The sequence below is a fragment of the Ammospiza caudacuta genome, chromosome 1, assembly GCF_027887145.1.
Source record: "Ammospiza caudacuta isolate bAmmCau1 chromosome 1, bAmmCau1.pri, whole genome shotgun sequence".
NCBI classification, from domain to species: domain Eukaryota; kingdom Metazoa; phylum Chordata; class Aves; order Passeriformes; family Passerellidae; genus Ammospiza; species Ammospiza caudacuta.
Window position 1 is genome coordinate 20,192,872 of NC_080593.1, and position 20,440 is coordinate 20,213,311.

The window sequence follows — 20,440 nt, forward strand, 5'->3', positions numbered from 1 at the left end:
CTTTTTTTTTAGATCTGGACTTGGTGATACAAATGTGAAGTCATAAGAATACTACAAGCAATGTAGTGGCATTGAGCTTACTGAAATCCTCATGCTGCACTTGAACAAGCATAAAATTTTTCTCAAATGAGATTTTCATCTGACTCCAGAAATAGAATTTTTGCCACTTGATTTTCAAACAACAGGAATATATAAAATGAGACCCAAAAGAATTGATCTAATATTTAATTAGTACCTGTCTACATTATTAGTAATAGGTTCTATATAGGGTTGGTGAACAGACACTCCTTTATGACCAAGCCTTTTATTAAAAATAATCAGAATTTAAACACTTAAATCACATTCTCATAAGAATGTGGGAAATCAGGCTTTAAAAGACAAAAGGCATTGAAGTACTTAGTGATATTCTTTTAAAAACTCATTATGTCCCTTGACTTGGATTTCCACATCATCAGATTTAGTTTTACTGAAGGTTAGTTTTACATTGCTTTAGCAAGAAAAAACTCAAAATCAAAAAAAAGAAAAAAAATCCCCTCAATCTTCTTCAGTATGAAAATAACTGGTAATATACTAATTAGACCTAAAGAGTTTTGAATATATGCAAAATGAAATTGTTTCATGCAGCATATAACAGTTCAATTCAGTGTAGACACATCCAATTTCAGGGTTAAATTTTGAAAAGTGCATTACTTACTTAAAAGGACTGCTTTCTGAAAAAGTAGTGGAAGATTTTTAAATTACTCTTATGAATGTCTACTAGTTCATGTTCTATATTCTTTTACAGTGAATTAATTTCATAATAAATTTCTTTTAATTTAATATAATTTTTATAAATCAAATTTACCAAGTATGAATTCTCTCATCATTATAGAAGTGGCAATTTTTTAAGTTTGAAGTATGATTCCTTCTCTCACATGAGCAACCTGGGCTTGAGAAGGTGTCCCTGCCCAAGTCAAGGACATTGCAAATTTGTAATCTTTAAGGTCCCTTCCAACCCAAACCATTTCATGATACTATGAGAGATAGTGAACACAATACTTGTGGTCAAATTTCACTCCCAAAGAAACATGTGGATGCCTCCTACCAGTAAGTGTTTGTAAAACTTTAATTTTTAAATAGACATTTAATATATTATAATGAATTATATCATTGCAATGCATATGTGTTGTAAATTTTATCACAAAACTCATAAAAATTACTAAAAAAAAGAGAGTTAAATTCTCAGCTAATGCAACTTGAGCAAAGCTGGCAGAGTGCTGTCAATACAGAACTGGTCAAGAGTTTATATCTGTCTTGGGGAAGAGCTGCAGTACCTTTCTGTAATTTAAGGGGACATTTTGAATCTAGAATAAATTATTTATATCACCATCATCTATGTATTTATTAGATTTTGTTAATAAAAATCTAATTCACCTTGAATGTGTATTATTGTCCTCTACTTATTTTTCTCTACCATTTAACTACTACAAATCAAACCTGAATATTTTTTTCAAATGCACTGTGTTAAAACAAATGCTATTTAGTTTATTTTCCAACCTGGATTTGTAATACACTTGGAAAAAAAAAAACAAACAACAAACCCACAAATAAGCAAGCCTTTTACTCAACACTATGGGTTAACTCAACTGGCTAAATCAAGGGAAGTCTTAAAAGTATACTACAAAGGGTTGAGGTTTTTTTGAGCAATGTGTTTATATGGTAAGAAACACCTCTTATGAAGATGTTAAGATTTTAAGCATATTATAAATATTTTTCTCACTTTCATATCTGTCATGCTTTCATCAGGAAAATTCATGCCTAATATAATTTGACAAAGTTTTAGCAGAGGAACCTCGGTCAAGTTTGAGGACTGCCAAAACATTCAGTAGGAAATAACTACACTTTCTTTGTTTCAAATGATATTTTAATGCAAAACTAAATACCTGAGCAGCCAGACTCATCAAGGCTGGAATCAATGCAGTCTACAACTCCATCACAACGCTGGGAGAGTGGTATACATTGATTAGTTGAAGCACATAACAAAGAACCATTGGAACAATCTTTAATGGCTGAAATGAAAAGTAACATGGTTGTTATCATTAGCTGTATTATTTTTCTCATAGTTCAAAAACTAGCAGAAAACTTGATTCATGCTGTAGGATACAGACTTGCATCTGTGTGACCTCTCCAAGCTTTCATCTTCAAAGACATGCAACTTTACTACTGAGATGCTAAATAAGCAAACAAATACAGAGCGCAGATGGTACAGAAACCAAATTTTCCCATGAAATATTTGTGAAGGAGTGAATATTCACTCACAATGTTGAGAGTATATACTGCAAAATCCCAAAGAAAACCCATTAAAAAGGTATCAGCAAACATAATTAAGTCTCATTCAGAAATTAGTTTCAAAATGATGGAATCAATTTGTTTACACATTATTTTAACACATTGCAGAGGGAACAGTCATAGCAATGGACCTAACAGTTGAAAATTTTGCAGTTAAGGACAATGACACCAAGTTATTGGTGCTGAGGTAAAGAATATAAAGACCACATGGAGGCACTAAAACCAGTAAAGATATGAACATAAAAATATCCAATTTTCATCTATATTTAATTTTCCAGGTGCAAACTAAACCAGTAGAAGGTATAATGATATCACAGCCACTTTGAAAGTATAAAATTTTTAATATTTCATAGGTATTTAACACTTACCAAAACTACAAGATGTACATTTTGGTACACTACAGAAAACTGAAAAATTACTTTTTATTCATTGCTATTAGCATTTCAATCAGGTGAAAAGGATGTTGGTCTGTGGAAAACTAATGTGTACATCCCACTGGTGTTAATATGTTTGGTTTACAACCTTAGTATTGTAATCAGGCAAATAAAAGATTAAATAGGCGAGGTAATATACCCTCCACTAAAACTGTCAGCAAGAAGAGAGCCAGCCAAGTAGAACATCTTTAACTGCAAAACAGCTCCAGAATTTTTTTGTTAAATGCAGCAAGTAACAAATCCACTTCATTAGCAGGTATAAAACAGTATTATCATAATGTTGTACAACCTAACTGCTATGTGAACTCTACAGGAAATTCTGTCTGCATAAATTCCTAAGTCATGAAGAAAAGCATTTCTGTGGTAGAAGCTGTGTTTTTAGTAGGGACTTGATCAATGTTTTTTCGTTTGGTTGGAGTTTTTTTGTCCTGGCCTCCTTTAGGGCTTTTTCCTTAATCTCTGCAAGATGCATTTTGACAAATAGTCTTTATCACAAAAGAAAACTTTCCCTGATGAATTCCTGAATTTCGAACCCAGAACACTTTTGTTCTATGCTTAAATAGTGTTAAGTGTTTTGTTTTGCACTTAAATGAATAAAATTGCTATGGGAAACAAAATGGAAAGTGTCAGTAATTCCTAAACTGAAGTTTTCTAAAATGAGGAAGTAGATTTGAATTGCACCAAGGAAAAAAATCCATCTAAAATCTAAAAGAATAAATCCCCACTTTCAATCTGTACTATTATTAGAGTACACATAGGTTGGAGTTACTAGCACAACAATCAATTTTATAGATAATGCATAAATTTCATTAAAAGAATGAAATTTCTGAGATTTTTACTTTTTCTCTCTGACCTTCCCCAGTTAACAAACTTCTATAGGTTTTCACCTGTTAAAAGTAGGAAGCTAAAGATTAAACACTGTGTTCTCATGGCACACACAGCTGGATCTCAGCACCAGCTGTGACACTAATCAGCTTTCCACTGATTTAATTCCAAACTAGCACAAATAATTTTCTTTTTGCTTTGCCTTCTTCTCTGCTTTGCTTTGCTTCTCTGAATTATATTCTTCAGTGAAGAAACAAGAATTACTGCTTCTGTATTTCTATCTTATACTATCAAGGCTTGCATGTTTATTTACTATGAACCAAATTTTGGAGTAACAATGAAGTACAGACTTGACTAATTTTCCTTCAGACTGAGATACTCAAAGTTCTGAAATATGTATGGAGAATATTTGTTAGTTGAATAGACCAGGATTTAATTTCTTCTTAACCCCTGGGTTTTGTTTTGAAGTCAAAGCAGTAAAATAAACAAAACAAAGGAGTATCTCAGTTGTTTAGTTAATACACAAAATCATGGAGATCTTTTGGCTTTCAAATTTTGAGGCTCCACATCAGCTTCTGTGGTGTGGAGCTGGGATGTACATGTAATAGAACACAGCATGGATGTCTCTAGTAGAGGACAGATTGAGGAGGAAACAAGGTCAAATGAAGATTACCCATGAGAGGTTTATTTGAAGAAAGGAACATGCAAAATTTCTATGTGTCTTTGGGGTATGTAGAATTTAACATCAAAGTTATCTCCAAAATCATGTCTTCTGCCAACAAAACCACAGAGTTCACTTCAAAACAAAAGACTTACACAGATAGTCTGTCAAATCCAAGCCAGTTTGGTAAACTACTTTGCTAAATAATTGGCATAATAGTAGCCTGCATTTATATGTAGTAGATTGGATAGAAAATATTAAAGAACATGAATTTCTAATCCACTAGAAACAGATATTTTTTACCATTTTTTTTATTCTGATAAGGATGAGAAAAATGTTAAAAAGGTTTTAGAGCATGACCTGTTTAGGAAGAAAAGTGCTTATATGTAAAAAGCCTTTTTTTTTTTTTTTCTGTGTAGCCAATTATTTTGAAATTCCTGGAATAAAACATTTGGCCTCAGTTCACCTGCTAATAATGAAATATTTTTAAATGGCAGACACTCACTTTTGTGTCTGTTTGTTTCAGATGCTTCTCCATGGCATCTCATTGCAGTTACATTTCAAAGCCTATTGACCTTGTGTTTTGTTTGTGAGCCCTCTTCCTTGCTTGGGGCGGAGATTGCTGCTATTTCATGAACAGACTTGATTTCAAAATCCTTGAAAGGTCAGGACTGCCTTAAATGTTACTGAATAACAGAACTGCAGAAGCCTATCTTTCTGTCATATCACGATCAGAGGTTACAGAGGCAATGCAAATGCAGCTGACTGATTTAAGGAAAAAATGTGGAAATGCTTGTAAATATTAACAGAAACACAACTGCAGTTATTTTAAACACTTACTAAATTATAGCAAGGAAATTAATATGCATGAGCAAAATTATTTAGAAATGTAAAGCATCTCTGCAGTAATGCATTATATGTGACACAAATAGGGGTTTATTTGACAAGGGAATAATGAATTTTACACTGAACTTCATTGTGTTGAACTTTTCTTTTCTAAAACTCTGGAAAGAAAGTTTGGGCGGGTAAGTTACCATAGCCATAACCACCACCGTGTGTCGGAACCCAGTGCATCCCTCCGGGTGTCCAGAGTTGCCCAGGACCCCACCGGGGGGCTTGGAGACCCTGGCACACAGCCCAGAACACCTGTGGATTTGATTATGACCCCTGGAACAAGTTACCAGCTTTGTATGAGGACCTGAAAGTCACAGACATTTAAATAGTATAAAAATAAAATTATCACAGGGTGAAAATGTAGATTTTAGGATTTTTGGTACGGGGGTTATGGGGACAAGATGGAGGAATCAGGGCATGTCTAGCCTTTCTTCTTCTTCTTCTTGGTCTCCATCTTCTGCTGTGATGCTGGCACATGGGGATTGGTTTAGAATAGAAGTGCACTGTCTAACATAGGTGATAGGTATTGGAAAGTAATTGTAAATATGTTATATGTAGTTTGTAGTATAAAAAGACAACACCACCTCGGGGACAGTCAGAGTGCCTTTGGCCGCCTTGCTGAGCAGATCTCAGCTGGGCAGAAAGAAAATTTTATAGATGAGAATTAATAAACAACTTCAAGACCGAGAGGTAAAGAGCTCTGACTTGTTCTTCAGACGCGGGGGCCGAAACAGAGACATTCCACACATCTCAGGGCTGCAATTAACAACCAAAACAGAGAACCATGGCCGTAACTCACGGCAGCCAGCTTCATCCTCGCTGAGGCGGCAGTCGGGCACCCCGTCACAGAGCAGGAGGGACGGGACACAGCCCTGGGAAGGACACAGGAACTCTGCTGCCTCGCAGGAGCCCGGGGCTGTGCTGGTGGGCATCTCCACGGGGCAGCCCATCTCATCGCTTCCATCGGTGCAATCTTCCACCCCGTCGCACCGTGCAGCGAGGGGCAAACACTGCGGCACGTACGCGCATGGGAACCCATCCCCGCTGCAGGTGGGAGGGTGGGGAGCAGCTGGTCCTACGGGAGGGAAAGGAATGGTTAGGGATTCTGTCCTTTCAGTAGTCATTCACAAAGGAATGGTTAGGGATTCTGTCCTTTCAGTAGTCATTCACAAAGGAATGGTTAGGGTTCTGTCCTTTCAGTAGTCATTCACAAAGAAATGGTTAGGGGTTCTGTTCTTTCAGTAGTCATTCACAAAGAAATGGTTAGGGGTTCTGTTCTTTCAGTAGTCATTCACAAAGAAATGGTTAGGGTTCTGTCCTTTCAGTAGTCATTCACAAAGGAATGGTTAGGGTTCTGTCCTTTCAGTAGTCATTCATAAAGGAATGGTTAGGGTTCTGTCCTTTCAGTAGTCATTCATAAAGGAATGGTTAGGGTTCTGTCCTTTCATTAGTCATTCATAAAGGAATGGTTAGGGTTCTGTTATTTCACTAGTCATTCACAAAGGAATGTAACGTTAGGGTTCTGTTCTTTCAGTAGTCATTCACACTGCCTTTGAGATGGACAGGAACTGCTGGGAATGCAGCTGGTTTTGGTCACTAAACGCTTTAAAAAAAAGAAACCCAACTTTTATGAAAACACAGCTCCTAAGTGCAAAACACAGTATTAAAAACGTTTTGTCTCATATTAACTCCATTGTTGTTGTTGAAACATTTTGCTTCTAAATCAGCATTTATTTTGATCGTATTGCTTCTTTTGCCATGTACACATAGAAGGATTAATACCAAAATATTAATAAATCTTGTCTTTCACCAGATATCTGGAAAGCCCTAAAACAGCCCTCAAGTTAAAATTTTAAGTTAAATTAAGAAAAAGATTTTCATAAAGTAACAATAAAAACTTTTACTGATCTAGTTTTTTATTACTCTGACTCTTCAGCGTAGCTTGATGACAGAGAATTAAATAAAAAAAATACTAGATAGGCTTCCAGGATGCAAGTAAAGAAAAATGTGGGTTTTTTTTTTTTAGCTTTAACAAATTCAGACAGCTGGCAAAAAAAGAAATGAATAAAATAAATAAACAAATAGATAGATAGATAGATAGATAAAAAATATTCCATGCTTACTTGCATTGTTGGAAGAAGAAGATACTGGGGAAAGCTTTTTGTGATCATGTATATAAATAAATTGTCTCAGACACCTAAGTCTTTCTTTGTTCCTATGAAAACCATTGCAAACGAATTTTATCAGCAGAAGCATAAGATCTATTTGTGGAAACTAATTTCTAAGGAGGTGGCTGTGCTAATGTTTTGTTCTTTATGGCATCAGTATCTACCAGGGAAGCAATGTGATGGATTCCTGTACTTTTTATGTGCTGGGAAAAGAGAAAAATCTCCAGAATTCAGCTCCATACTTTTAATGTTTCTTTTAAGGTCAATTTGCAGTAGCTGAGTAAAAATTATAATATGATCATTAGAGACAAGGTAAGACAAATTAGTGTCACTTCCTCCATAAAAGACAGGAGGAATTTTGCTGTTGACTTGGGCTGAGGCAAAGGAGACAAGCACAATAAGTCATGGGTGGGTTTCATCTCATCTTTAGAAATGGTGCAAGCATTGTTCTCTGGCCTCAGATGTCCAATGTTACTGCTGCATTAAGGCATGACACTCTGTAAGGAAGTACATGGATTTTGGCATGATTTTATGACTTTTAATCCTCTGGTCATATCAGTATGTTTGTGTATTCTGCAATACCAGGCTGGGGTTTTACAGTGTGAGGGCTTTGTTAAAACATGCTCAGTTTCAAGGATATCACCATCATAAATAACAATAGCTTTTTGTACAAATAAATGAACTGTTAATGCATTCAGGTGAACAGAATACCAGCATTATTTCACCATCCAGCTGCTTGTGAAGCAGCTGTAACGAGAAAGAGCTCAAAGTTCTATTTAATACAGACCCTCTATAGGCTAGAAATTTTTGATTTTCAAATTGACTTTATATCAGAAAATCATAATTGAAAAGCTTCATACAATAGAAGATGCCTAACAATATTTCACGCCCCTAATTAAATTAAATATTTCTACTAGAGAAATGAATTTTATTCACTGGATATAGTGTAAACATAAAATAACAAAAATTATTATTTACTCAATGAAAATAATAACGTGGTGATCTTTTGTACTGTTTATATTCAGAATTATGCCATGCATATCTCAAAGATGTGAACTTTTACATGGGATTGAAAATATTGTGATTTCATATGTGTTTTATAAATGTGTTAGTCTAAAAATAATCTATTCTACTTTAAAAGGCTTATGGAAGTTGGTTTTAGGTACTTGATAATAGACATTCAGATCACATAGTGGATTGATTTGGTAGATTAAAAGTATTCTAGATTCTGCCTTTTTTTCTATTTTGTTCCTATACTTTACCAGATAATAATAGTAGCCCATGAAAATGCTGAATTTTCTTTGTCATATAGAAACTCTGTATAAGGCCATGATCCTGCCAAGATACTGAAGAAATGTCATTGGGAGAACATAATTCTCTCTCCATTGATACAGAAGTAGTGCTGTCAAATCATGCACAGTGGAATAAAAAAAAATATATTTTTTTATTTTTAGTTTACATTTGCTCTGGGAAAAAGTAAGAAAGTATGATTATATTTGAAAGTACTTTTTTTTCTTTCTGCTATTTCTGACCCTTTCCTCACAGTGCCTAGGGGGCATTTAAGCAGTGAAAATGACTTAAGCTGCAGTCAGTTCTGCTTTATACACATTGTTTTGTTCTTACATAGTTCTGTGTTAGCTTTTCTATATTTGTTCTGATGCTATGGAAATTAACCCAACACAGATACAATATATTTGACTTTGCTGTGGTTGCCTGTTTATGTTGCAGGAGAGATTGCATTTATAATACATTTGTGAGCATTTCTGACCCAGTTTAATTTCCTGTTCTTGATATGTTTATTCACATGCTTCTACTCAAATTTGTTCTGTAAACTAAAATCCCCTCTTAAACTCAACATTTCTTGAATGTGTTGCTTGTTATGAATCTGGCCTTGAGTTTAAAATTATTTTCAGACTTTTGTAACTCTGATCAGTTTAGCCTTAGGAGCCCAATCATATAATGAGCTTATGCATGTAAATAATCCTGTGCCAAATGCAGTATTTAGAGAAATGCTTGAATGCTCTTTTTGAATGGGGATGATTGATTATTTTTTTATTATTATTATTAATATTATCTTCTATTATTATTTTCTATTACTAATTTATATCAATATTCCCTCTGATTGTTAGAAAATAATTTTTAGGATGAAGTTCTTCCTGACTTTCATAACAAATATATTAGAGTGTGCAATATTCACCAAGGGCAGCAAAGATGTGTCCAGGTTGAGTTAGGTGTAAGGTTAACCATGGGTCTTATTGAGGTCTGTTTTATATTTGCACTACATTAAAAAAAAATCTAAAGTCATATCCTGAAATAGGTAAAATCCTTTTAGATCAGAACAGTGCATGAGATGGGAATGTACTTCAAAGCTCAAAGGAGTGTCCCTTGCTTATTAACTCGCATGATATGTTAATTAGTTCAAATGTGTTTGGTTTCAGATACAATAGAAAAATTGTGCTCTGGTTGCCATTCTATAAGAGGTTGTTATTGCCATGGTCTGCCAAAACTCTACCCCAAAATTCAATCTATTTTCTTTACATAAAGTAGGTTATAAATTTTTTTCCCATTTATAAATTAAATGTGCGTGGTAAAAATTTTGGAGATTTATCAAAACAATAATTTGTACAAAGCTAACAACTAAAAAAAGCTAATTAAGAATATGCAAATGTAGAAAATAATTAACTAGTTCCAACTGAAATCTCCAGCAACATTAATGCAAAACTAATTACTTGTATTCAAAACTACTGTCTATGTAATTATTTATTTTAAGCTCACCATTGCAGTATCTGCTACCGACACATTTCCTTCTAAAAAGTGGGAATATTCATTCTGTTTTCTTGCCACTGTGAAGAATTAAACTAAGATGTTAACACTACAATGTGGTTTGCAGTGAAAAACGAGCTGGCACTAATGAGAGATTGTCAGAAACACCCTCCATGTGCTGACTCACACAGTAGTACACTCACACAATTTAGCAATAAAAACTAACTTTAAACTTAGCATATCTGTGAACCTAATATTTTCCTCTTGTACAAATATATGAAAGTCATGTAAACAGCAGAATCTGAAGTGAAGCCTTTTCAATGCAAATTGGACCATTTGTGGCCCACACATCCCTTCTGTCACTTAATATTGTTTGATTCAACAATTGCCTAACACTGGCATGCCGAGAAAATGTTTCCCTCACCTTTTCTCAAATGCAGAAAAGATGTTCCCAAGGCAGCACTCATCTCCTGAGTGTTGTGTGACTCTCATTTTCAGACCACATTCAGGAGTGCAGGAGACATTGTACAGGTTACTTTTTTCAAAAGCATTATCTGTTTGAAACTGTTTAAGGATTTGGAGATAAATCTACTGAAAATGATGAGTTCTAAGGAAGACAGTATAAAAGCTTTAGCTTTTTGTGTCCAGCCTGCATGCTCACTGAAATGCACGACTAAAAATCCTCAAGAATTCAGTGTTTGCGCACAGATGAAAAGCAAACTAAACAAAAAAATTCAGCAAAAATAACCTCTGCACTGCAAAGCACTGAGTCTGAATTAGGATTCACATGAAAAACAGCAGTAAATTGTTGATGTTCCATTATACCTAAGAAATCATGACTTTCCAAGTAGAAAGCTGAGTACATGTCCTTATTTACTTTACTTTGCACTCAGTGTTTTATTTTGCACTTATTTTTACCTTGCATATGGCAAATAACCAAAATTAAAGAAAGGGTTTAAAAATGTGCATATAACATCTACTTGTATATCATAAAAAAGACATTTTAATTAGGTCCTAAAACCTGACATTTTAATTTGGTCCTATGTCTTTTGAAACTTTCTCACACAGTTGTGCTAGATGAGTTATAATCTACGGAGCAGAAGTGCTACCTCACATGCACCTTCACACTTTTATGAGAAGTTAAGTAGCTGAGGTAGATATAAAAAAAAAACAAAACAAAAACATAAAAATCAGACCAGTGTTTAAAGCAAAATAAAATTTGGTACATACTGTTCTGTGAACTGCAATAACTATAGCTGGATATATCTGTATTTCATTGTTGTCAGATCAAATAGGCACTTTTAAATACATTTTTATTGCAATGTGCTACCATCAAACCATGTTTACAGTAAATAGAGATAATGAGCTGATGATTTTGGAAAAAAGAGCCTTTACAATATGAAGTGTTAAGTCAATAAGTGCTCATTGTCAAGGACACAATTATATATTTGTGGGATAGGGATTTGTTAAAGGCTTACTGCTCTTTGATGAACATTTTCTGTACACTTATGTTTTGCTGTACTATTGTCTTTGTCATCCATGGAGCATATGATCCTGTTTCCTGACTGTAAAGCAAACTTCACAGGTTGGCACTGCAAATATTTTGCTCGCTCATGAATCACAGGCATTCAGTCAGAGAAAACCATAGAACTGCTATTACCCAAATGCTAATATAAAATAAATGTTTGTATTACACAGTCATTACCACAGCAAGCAGCACACAAACATGCTTAATTTGAATGAAGCAACAACTCCAGGCTATCCTCCTTTTTTCTGCCTTTCCTCTTCAAATACAAAGATCTCTGGTGCAGAGTAGGTCCCCATTTATATTTATATATCACCTGTAACAGTGAATTTTAGTTAAGCCTAGTGGACATTGCCGTTAGAGTCAACCCCAGGGAGCATGAAATAAAGTGAACACAAATGCTGTTAGGCAGCACCACCTCGGGTGTATCAGAGCTTGCTCTGTAGTCCATTTAAGTAAATGGGATAACTCCTATTGATTTTAATGGGCCTTGCATCAGACCCTTGAAAACCAACAACCTGTCTGATATATTTGCATAAGTAATTTGCCTAGTGAATATAATAAAAACAGTGGACCTATTAACTGTAGCTAAAAGAGGTCAAAAATAACTCCCTCCCATAGATTTCATTAGACAAGAGTATAAATTAATTACGGGCCCAATCCAGTGCATTAATTAATTTGAAATAGATGTCAGTCCTCAATTTCAGTTCAGTAAACATTGGATCAGGGTGTGAAATCAACCCATTCAAGGTGGCTGCAAGGAAGCAAACTTGTTACAAAAATTAACAGGATTAAAACTATACAGATACTTTAACAATCTTTCCATGTATTTTTATCCATTACAATAAAGCTCCTGCTGTTTATTTCCAAGCTTGTAAAAAGACAAAAATAAAAGAAAAAATTTAAAAGGGGAAAATTAGTCTGGCCAATTGAATCTTCAAGTCTCTTCCCTTCATGAGAAGACAGAGGTTTGGGACAGGGTGCTGGAAAGGATCCCAGAGATCCCATGACAAAGCCAGAATTAAAAAAAAAACAGAACATGGTCCAATGATGTCTATATGACTGTGCAGAATTTATTTTAAATTATCATAGTTTGCTAACATACAAACATAATGGAAAACAGACAGGTTTACTGCCAGTAAAGTCAAGCTATGATTTAGTCTTCACTCAGAGAACTACTGATTCTGGCAGGAACACACTACCTGTGACAGGAAAATGGCAATATTTGCCATATTTCTGCTAAGAGTATTCTGAGGATTGCTAGCTATGCCTGCTAATGTCATGGATTTGTTGGTTTGTTTATTTATTAGGAGCAATGACAAACTGGAGAAGCTGTGAAACTTTAGTCTTTGACAAAATGAAATGGATATAATTTCTGAGATAAATGTGAGCTGAAGAATTGCTATTGAGGAGATGAGTAGGTTTTACATAAGGAAGAGTCTGAGAATTTTCTGCTCTTTAAGATAGAATCATGAAACCATTTCATTTCAAATATTATTTCTCTCCTTCCCTCCAAGGAAATATGTTGATTTATATGAATGAAGTTAGCAAGGAAAAGTATAATCTGTGTGATTTGAAAGTTTTCTGCTGTAAACAGATGGGGTTTGGAGGTTCAATATTAATGAAAGTATTTTAATACACTATTAATAAATCTGAAGAATTTTAATTTCCCAAAAGGCATCAGCTTGCTTCAGAAGATTTCAGTATTCTGGACAAGTTACAAGAAGGCAGACAGTAACTGAAAGTTTTGGACAAAGATAGTATAGTTATTAATTTAAACACACAACATAATTGCATTTAGGGATTGCCAATAATTATCCTAGTTTATACAGTGCATTATCTAATCCTAAAATTATTCCCAGTTCCTTTTCTGTGAAATCTACAAAAAGTTTTGGCTTTTGACACTGTCTAGGTCTGTGCACTGGAAGGTACAAGAACAGGCTGAAGGAGCTCTCTAAGGTACTATGTTTGGATCGCAATTTTTAGTCATTAAAAATGTATAAACGCCTTATCTCTGCCAAGAAACACAGATCTAAAGCATATTGTGATTGGTTTCAGGGAAATACTAATTGACTAAAGAAACTATTCACAAATTTCCCTGATATCTCCAGTCCTCTGTTACTACTCATTCTGCTTTCCTCTTCCCCTCCTTTGTTTCTGTGAGCAGTCTCCCCCTACAACTTCTCTCATGAATCATCTCCTGCCCTTGAGGAAAGAAACTCCATGAGTTTCTTCTTTCTCTTTCCCTGTGAGAGAAACTCCATGTGAGAGAGATTTCTGCTTCACTGCAAGCATGAGCAGACAAGCTAACAGTGATTCCCCTGGCTCTGCAACTTAAAGAAATCAGAAGTTACCTCCTCTACAGTGTTTTTCCCCATGATCAAACACTGTAGTATTAGCAGTTCAGGCAGTTAACCCTTCCAGCATTTCCAGCACTTGGGCTCTGGGAGTTTCAGAGAAGGATCACAAACTGTCCAAGGTTTTGTCAGATGAGTCCTGTTCCTCTGCAGAATTTTCTGTGTTGCTTCATGCAAGGGCACACATGGACACACTTGCACACACAGGGACACACAGACTCACACACATGGACATACATATGGACACATGGACACATACACCTGCTCGCCCCTCAACAAGATTCTCTCTGCACTACGCAGCTATTTTTTTGCACAAAGCTCAAATAAACACCCACTCTACTTTAGATAAAATTAGATAAAAATGTAATTTATGCTTTTCTTATTGTGAAATAGAATCTACTAAAAAGGTGAAGTAGAAGAATAGACACAGAATTAATTTTATTCAAATTAATAATTTCAGTAAGCAATATTAATACTGAACTGGTGATAAGCATGACTGATGGTGAAAAAGCAAATACTGTTTTCTCAAATACACTGGAGCCTCAAGCACCACATGATATTTGCACTTGTCTTTATACCCAAAATTCATCCCAAATATTCATTTCAAAGTGTCAACACTATTCTTTTTGAATAAAACAGAATTACTTTATCAATTAGTTAAAGCAGTACAATTTAGAGGTATAAATTCCCAAAGAGTTACAGCTAAATAGGGCCTAGCAGGTAACTTGGCTGCATAAAAGAGCTGGAGCATCATTCAGTGCTGACTTTGTACTGAGATTTACCTTCTTCCACCAGATCTCCACAAGCACAAACATTTCACTTGGGTGATCTCTTGAAGACATAACAAAATATATTTACTATTTATTTGTTTCTCGAGAATCCTGCTCCAATATGTAGAAGTGCTATTTAACTAAATTATACCAAATTTGTCCACCTGGCTTATTTCCCTAGTAATGAATGAGTGAGAAAATATAGTATTCTGATTTTTATAAGCAGAATAAAGTTTGGTTATTAGGCATCTTTGGGTTAATGCTACAATTTAAATTAGGTGTAGCAATAATTTTTAGAATTTCTGTAATGCCTTTTATTTCAGCTCAACTAGAAAATACTATGAGAAAGGCATTAATGAGCATAAAATCTGATTCAGTACTTCGAAAGTTTTTTTCTATCTGAAACTAGAAATAGAAATGTTTTGTAACTTATATTTTGAAAAATATAAGATATAATAGAAATAAAATTTTGTGGTTTTTTTTTTTTTTAATCAAGCTGTTATTTACAAATTTGAAGAAGATAGTTACAACTGATTAACAATAAAATTCTTTGGTCCCTAGGATGTAAAATAAGATCTTCACACAACTTCATCAGCAGAAAGTTATGAACCTTGAAAAGTGGTATGAATATATCTCATTTAGCAGCTAATTCTGAACTAGATCCAGTGCCACTGACAGCTTCCCCTGCATTAGCATCAGTTGGAAGCTACTTCTGCAGTGGTCCTAGCTTGACCTAGCACCACCTTGACAAAACCTTGCTTAAGTGTTCAGAAATATTCCTGGATATCTAGGAACTGTCATGGCTAATATGGACTGACTACTTAAAAACATAAAAACCACAACTGAACTAGAGCTGCTGGCAATGCTTTATTACTTAGAGCTCCCAACCTGCTAAATTGTGATTGCCTCCATTTAGAACGTGTTGCCTCTGGAAACTCAAAGTAATTAAAGGCAAGGTGAAATATAATAATATAGAGAGAGGAAAAAAGATCTGCAGTAGTATAGCTATCTTCTGAAAGGAAGAACACTGCACAAAACCTGCACTGCAGGTAATACACTTTTCTTTGAGCTAGGTCTTTGAATAAACATAATGAGCAACAATCAAAGCAGGACTGACAGTGGATTAGGTAAACTTTCCCACTGATTCTGTTACAGAAAAATGTTCTTGCTTGAATATCTACAGGACAGTGCTTTTATACTATTGGAAGGTAATATCTTCAAACTTTACTATCTGAATATTTAAGCATCTCTCTAGCAACAACAGTTAGTAAAAAACAGCACCTCCTCCTAAGCAGTTCTTTGTCAGGAAAAGTACTAAAAATTCAGTGGTAGGTTCTTTTTTTTTTCCCCTAAATTACATGGATTTTATGTAATTCTCTTGCCTCTTCACAAGCTCTAGGCAAGCAAGGATTATTAAGATAGAATTCTTCCAAGGACAGTATGAAGCCAATCTTAAGCAATATCATCTAGATATAGTTTTTTGTCTAAAGAGAAGATTATCTATCAAGTTGCAATTTATGCATGTAGATAAGGCATGAATTTTTTACTTATTCAACAAACTGTACGTAACCAATATAAATCCAACAAATTTTCCTTAGGCCAAATTTATGATATGTGACATTTGTAAGAGCAACACATTGTGATACAAGTTAGATACTTCAAAGTATTCTACAACTGGAAAATCTCTGGAGAAAAATAATGTAATTAGAAAATATTGTTCTATTAAAATTAATTTGTTTCTATAGTTATGATTATTTCAGAAGTACAGATACTTAAAATATATAATTTGAAAATTTTCCTATTATGCTATACTATGCATGAAACTGCCTATGTAATCCTTAAGACAAGGCTAAAAAAGGTGATTAACGTAATACGGGTAAAACAAATGCCTGTTTATGCACATAGTCTGCAGCTCATTGAATTACATTCCAAAATATTATTTGCCTGAGCCTATTTAGAGAAAATAAACAAAACTCATTCAGCTCAAGACTGAACAAATGTCACTCATGTGAACACATTATTTCACTTGAAGCTTTAATCAGCATGTGTTTAATTCCTCCAGAAGGTGCTTATCACAATGAAAATAATAATAGAAATAGTTTCTTGAACAGCATGACAACTAGGTCATACACAGGCTGTCCTATCTGAACAAAAAGAGCTGTATTAATAAAAAGAAAGGTTATCAAAGAAGATTTTTGTAACCTTCATATTGGCATTTATTTAACAATAATAATTCATAGTTGTCCCTTAGTCATTAAGTTCTGCTGCAATTTCTATCAGAATCTATATTTGCATGTATACTGTTCCTTTTCTTCTGATTTGGTATCATATGGTACCTTTCATTTTCAGAGTAATGTTTTTCTTACAGAAAAAACTGCTTTTCTCACAGAAAAAAACAGGGTATTTTAAGACATTAAATTTTTTTTCTTACATAGATCAATTACTTGTGTAGCAGAAGTGAGTTTGTAAGTACTCAAAGAAAATATTAGTGAGGGAAATATGATACACATTTGTATTTTATGAAGAGCTCAAAGATAAAAAATAACAACTTTCTTTGAAAATAATTGTGAACTACTTTGATACTCATAAAAGTCTTTGGTCCCAAACTAATGTCTTCTTTGAATTTTTCATACAGGAGAAAACCAATACAGTGGAATGGCAGTAGATTCCTCTCAACTGTGGTTCAGCTCCTCAACACCAGTAATATTCTGAGTTGCTATAATTATTTATACGTTCAACTTCTAGCTAAAACACAGAAGTGTTGTCTATAAACCATGAGAAAAAAAGGAAATATGTCAGATTTTGTGACTGTGATATACATTGAAATATGAAATGCCACAATTTTCCTTGCCCTCTGGAAAGAGAACATGCATGATATATATCTGTGCAATAGCATACCTCCAGCAATGCACTCTGGGGTGAAAGAAATATCATCAAGAGCAAATTCTGAGGGTTGGCTCCACCCCACTTCAGCTTCAAAGGCAACTCTGAAAAGGCTGTTACTGGAGAGAGCTACACTTCCATACATCCATTTGTTTTCTTCATTTCTGCTAGAAGACCACATAAGGATTTCCATGCCATGTTCTTCAACTGTGTAGACCTGTTGATGACAGAAATCAATCAGCAGTAAGGAACAGGAGGGCAGCTTGGGAGGTAACACAGCCCAAGTGCAGCAGTGCACCTCCCTGTTGGGGCAGCACTGACCCTCCTTCATATGGTTCAGATCCAATTCATATTGGTGATGATCAAATGTTACTGAATACTTTTGCTAATGCTAGTTCAGCCTCAAATATAAAACTGCTGTGGAAAGAAAAAAAACCAAAACCATAAAAACCCCAGCTAACCAAATCAGTAATTGCAAAATCTACAAAGAATCTCAGCCTGACATACAGAAAATAATGAGTAAAGACTTAACCCCAAATTAATTTAGAAATTGAAGAAGGACTGAGTAGGTTCTTGAGCTATTCTTTCATCTCTAAATGGTGACCTCCTTATGGTTAGACTGAGTGAAGATTTTAGAGGTATGAATAAAACACTTGGCAACTAGGGATTTAAATCTGTCATCTGGTACTAGCAATTTATAGTATGGAGTTTGAGACAGTCACAGGAAGTTATTTTAAACATATTTAGCAAAGATATTAATAAAAGTACATAAATATTTAAATACTGAAAGCAATAAGTATAGCAATGAATGAAGTCCCAATTAACCAACAGCTAGTGAATTTATGCCAAGAACATGAAGCTGGAAAATACCAAGGTATTTGCTTTTCCCCACAGGTGTTATAAATTCCTTATACAATCTGACCAGGTTTAAAAAAAAAATGAAAAAGAGCTGGAGAAAAGAAAGTAAGCATATTCTGACCATTCCAGATGATAACTATTTCTTTAAGGGACTGAATATTATAATCAATATCCATCCTCTTCTCACCATTTACAGAAACATAGTTTTCTTAAACTAATTTTCAAGTTACCTTTAGGTTCTGTTCCCTTATTAAACGGAATGCCCCAGTTTAATAAGGGAACAGAAACCCTAAGGGCCAAGAAAGTTATGAACTTGAACCCATGCTAATTATCTGTATAATTCAGTAAGTTTGATTCTCCCAGTCCACCTGGTGGCATAAATAAGCTAAAAACCCAAATGGAACTCTAAATCCCACATAATTTGTAGGCCTTTGTGTATTGATTAAAATATCTGTGATGCCTGAAAACTCTTGCAAGTTATTTTAATTTTGGAGTAAGGGAGCAAGAAAGAATAATACATAGAATAACTCAAATCAGGACCAAATTTTGTCAAGCCTGATCTTTGGTTACAGGACTGTGTAACAGCAATATCTTTTCACTGAGCTCCTAAAAGCACAACTCTTGCAGGGCTAAAAGGACAAGTTTTGAGAAGAAATAGATGGTTCAACCCATAAATAAAATTTAAAACTGTGTGCAAGAGTTTTTCACATTACCGGGCTCTGAGGTCTTAATAAGTAGAAACTCTTGATTAGAGAGTTTCATGTGAGGTTAGGACAGTGTTAAACACCTGTGTGTCTCTGGAACCATTTACTATTTCACCAACACAGCAGGATTCCTGACAATCTTGATGATCTGGAAAATATGACAACCTTGATAATCTGAAATTTTACAGTCTATAACAATGTTAGCATGGCTTTAGCTATAAGCAGTGATATTTACCTTTTGGAAGGTAAATATTGAGGTAATATTCCTTTCAGTATATCTCATTGTTGAGTCTCACAGCTGGACAAATAGTTATTGGGGAAGTGGGAAGAATCCAAAACATTTAAAGACAATGATAACATCTTTCTTACAGGGTACTTAACAGTTGTCACATTGTTTAAAGCCTTTTTTTTTTCCAGTTGGTTTCGTCAGATTCATAGGAGAATTTTTTCATACTAAAAATTTCAAGGCATAATAATTGTTTGAACAGGTCTGTCTTTGTACAGAGAAATTTCATTGTGTCCATACAAAGTCTGGTCTCAGGTGCAGCAAGGACCCATTCTGTGCACATTCAGATCAACCCTGCAGCTCAAGCTCAATACCAACAATAAACCAGTCAGGAATCCTGCTGTGTGCTCACTGGCCAGTGGGTCTGGAATGGCAGCAGGTCAAACTGGGTCCTAAGTGTGACATTTTGATGACATCAGCTCCTGTGCACATGGCTGCAAAGTCATCTTACACGCCTTGTCTTTGTTTTCTTTAAAATTTAACTTGCATTTACCATAGAGCAAGGGCATGCAGATATGTAATTACTAATGGATTAATTAACATGTTATGGTAATTTATGTAACACTGTCCTCAGACTAAAGTTTAAACCTGGTGTATAACAATCACATAGGTAATTGAGGAAACTGACATCATTTAGTGTAAATCTCTAAACTGGTACATTGGAAATCTCGGTTGAGCTGAGAACAGTTCTGTTTCATTTGTCATGTACCTTCCCGGGGTAATGCTGCAATCTCACTACTTGTCAAAGTACTCCTGAATACCTGAGTTCTCCAAACCTTTTTCTATCCACAGCTATGCCAGGAAAGGGTGTGTGTTCTTAAATGTCTTCTAAAAGAAGTTAGATGAAATTTCTAAAAGAATAACACATAACTGAAAATGCATGCTAAGTCAAATGAGATTAAAGGAGAGTTCAGAAAAATGGGAAGCCCAAGGATTCTGTTCCTTTAGCAGGGGATACAGGTCTTATTTTCTCTGAGGTTGTGC

The 20,440-nt window shown here is 34.7% G+C and overlaps 1 protein-coding gene across 1 annotated transcript in view; it reads right to left on the minus strand.

Moving 5' to 3' along the window:
- Positions 1 to 20,440, minus strand: part of MALRD1 (MAM and LDL receptor class A domain containing 1) — a 229,880-nt gene that overhangs the window by 44,631 nt on the left and 164,809 nt on the right. The window contains exons 33-35 of the mRNA XM_058825112.1: positions 17,624 to 17,825; positions 5,942 to 6,217; positions 1,923 to 2,048 (exon numbers count right to left, since the gene is read on the minus strand). Of these exons, the coding sequence (XP_058681095.1) occupies positions 1,923 to 2,048; positions 5,942 to 6,217; positions 17,624 to 17,825 (604 nt within the window). The remainder of the gene's footprint in view (positions 1 to 1,922; positions 2,049 to 5,941; positions 6,218 to 17,623; positions 17,826 to 20,440) is intronic.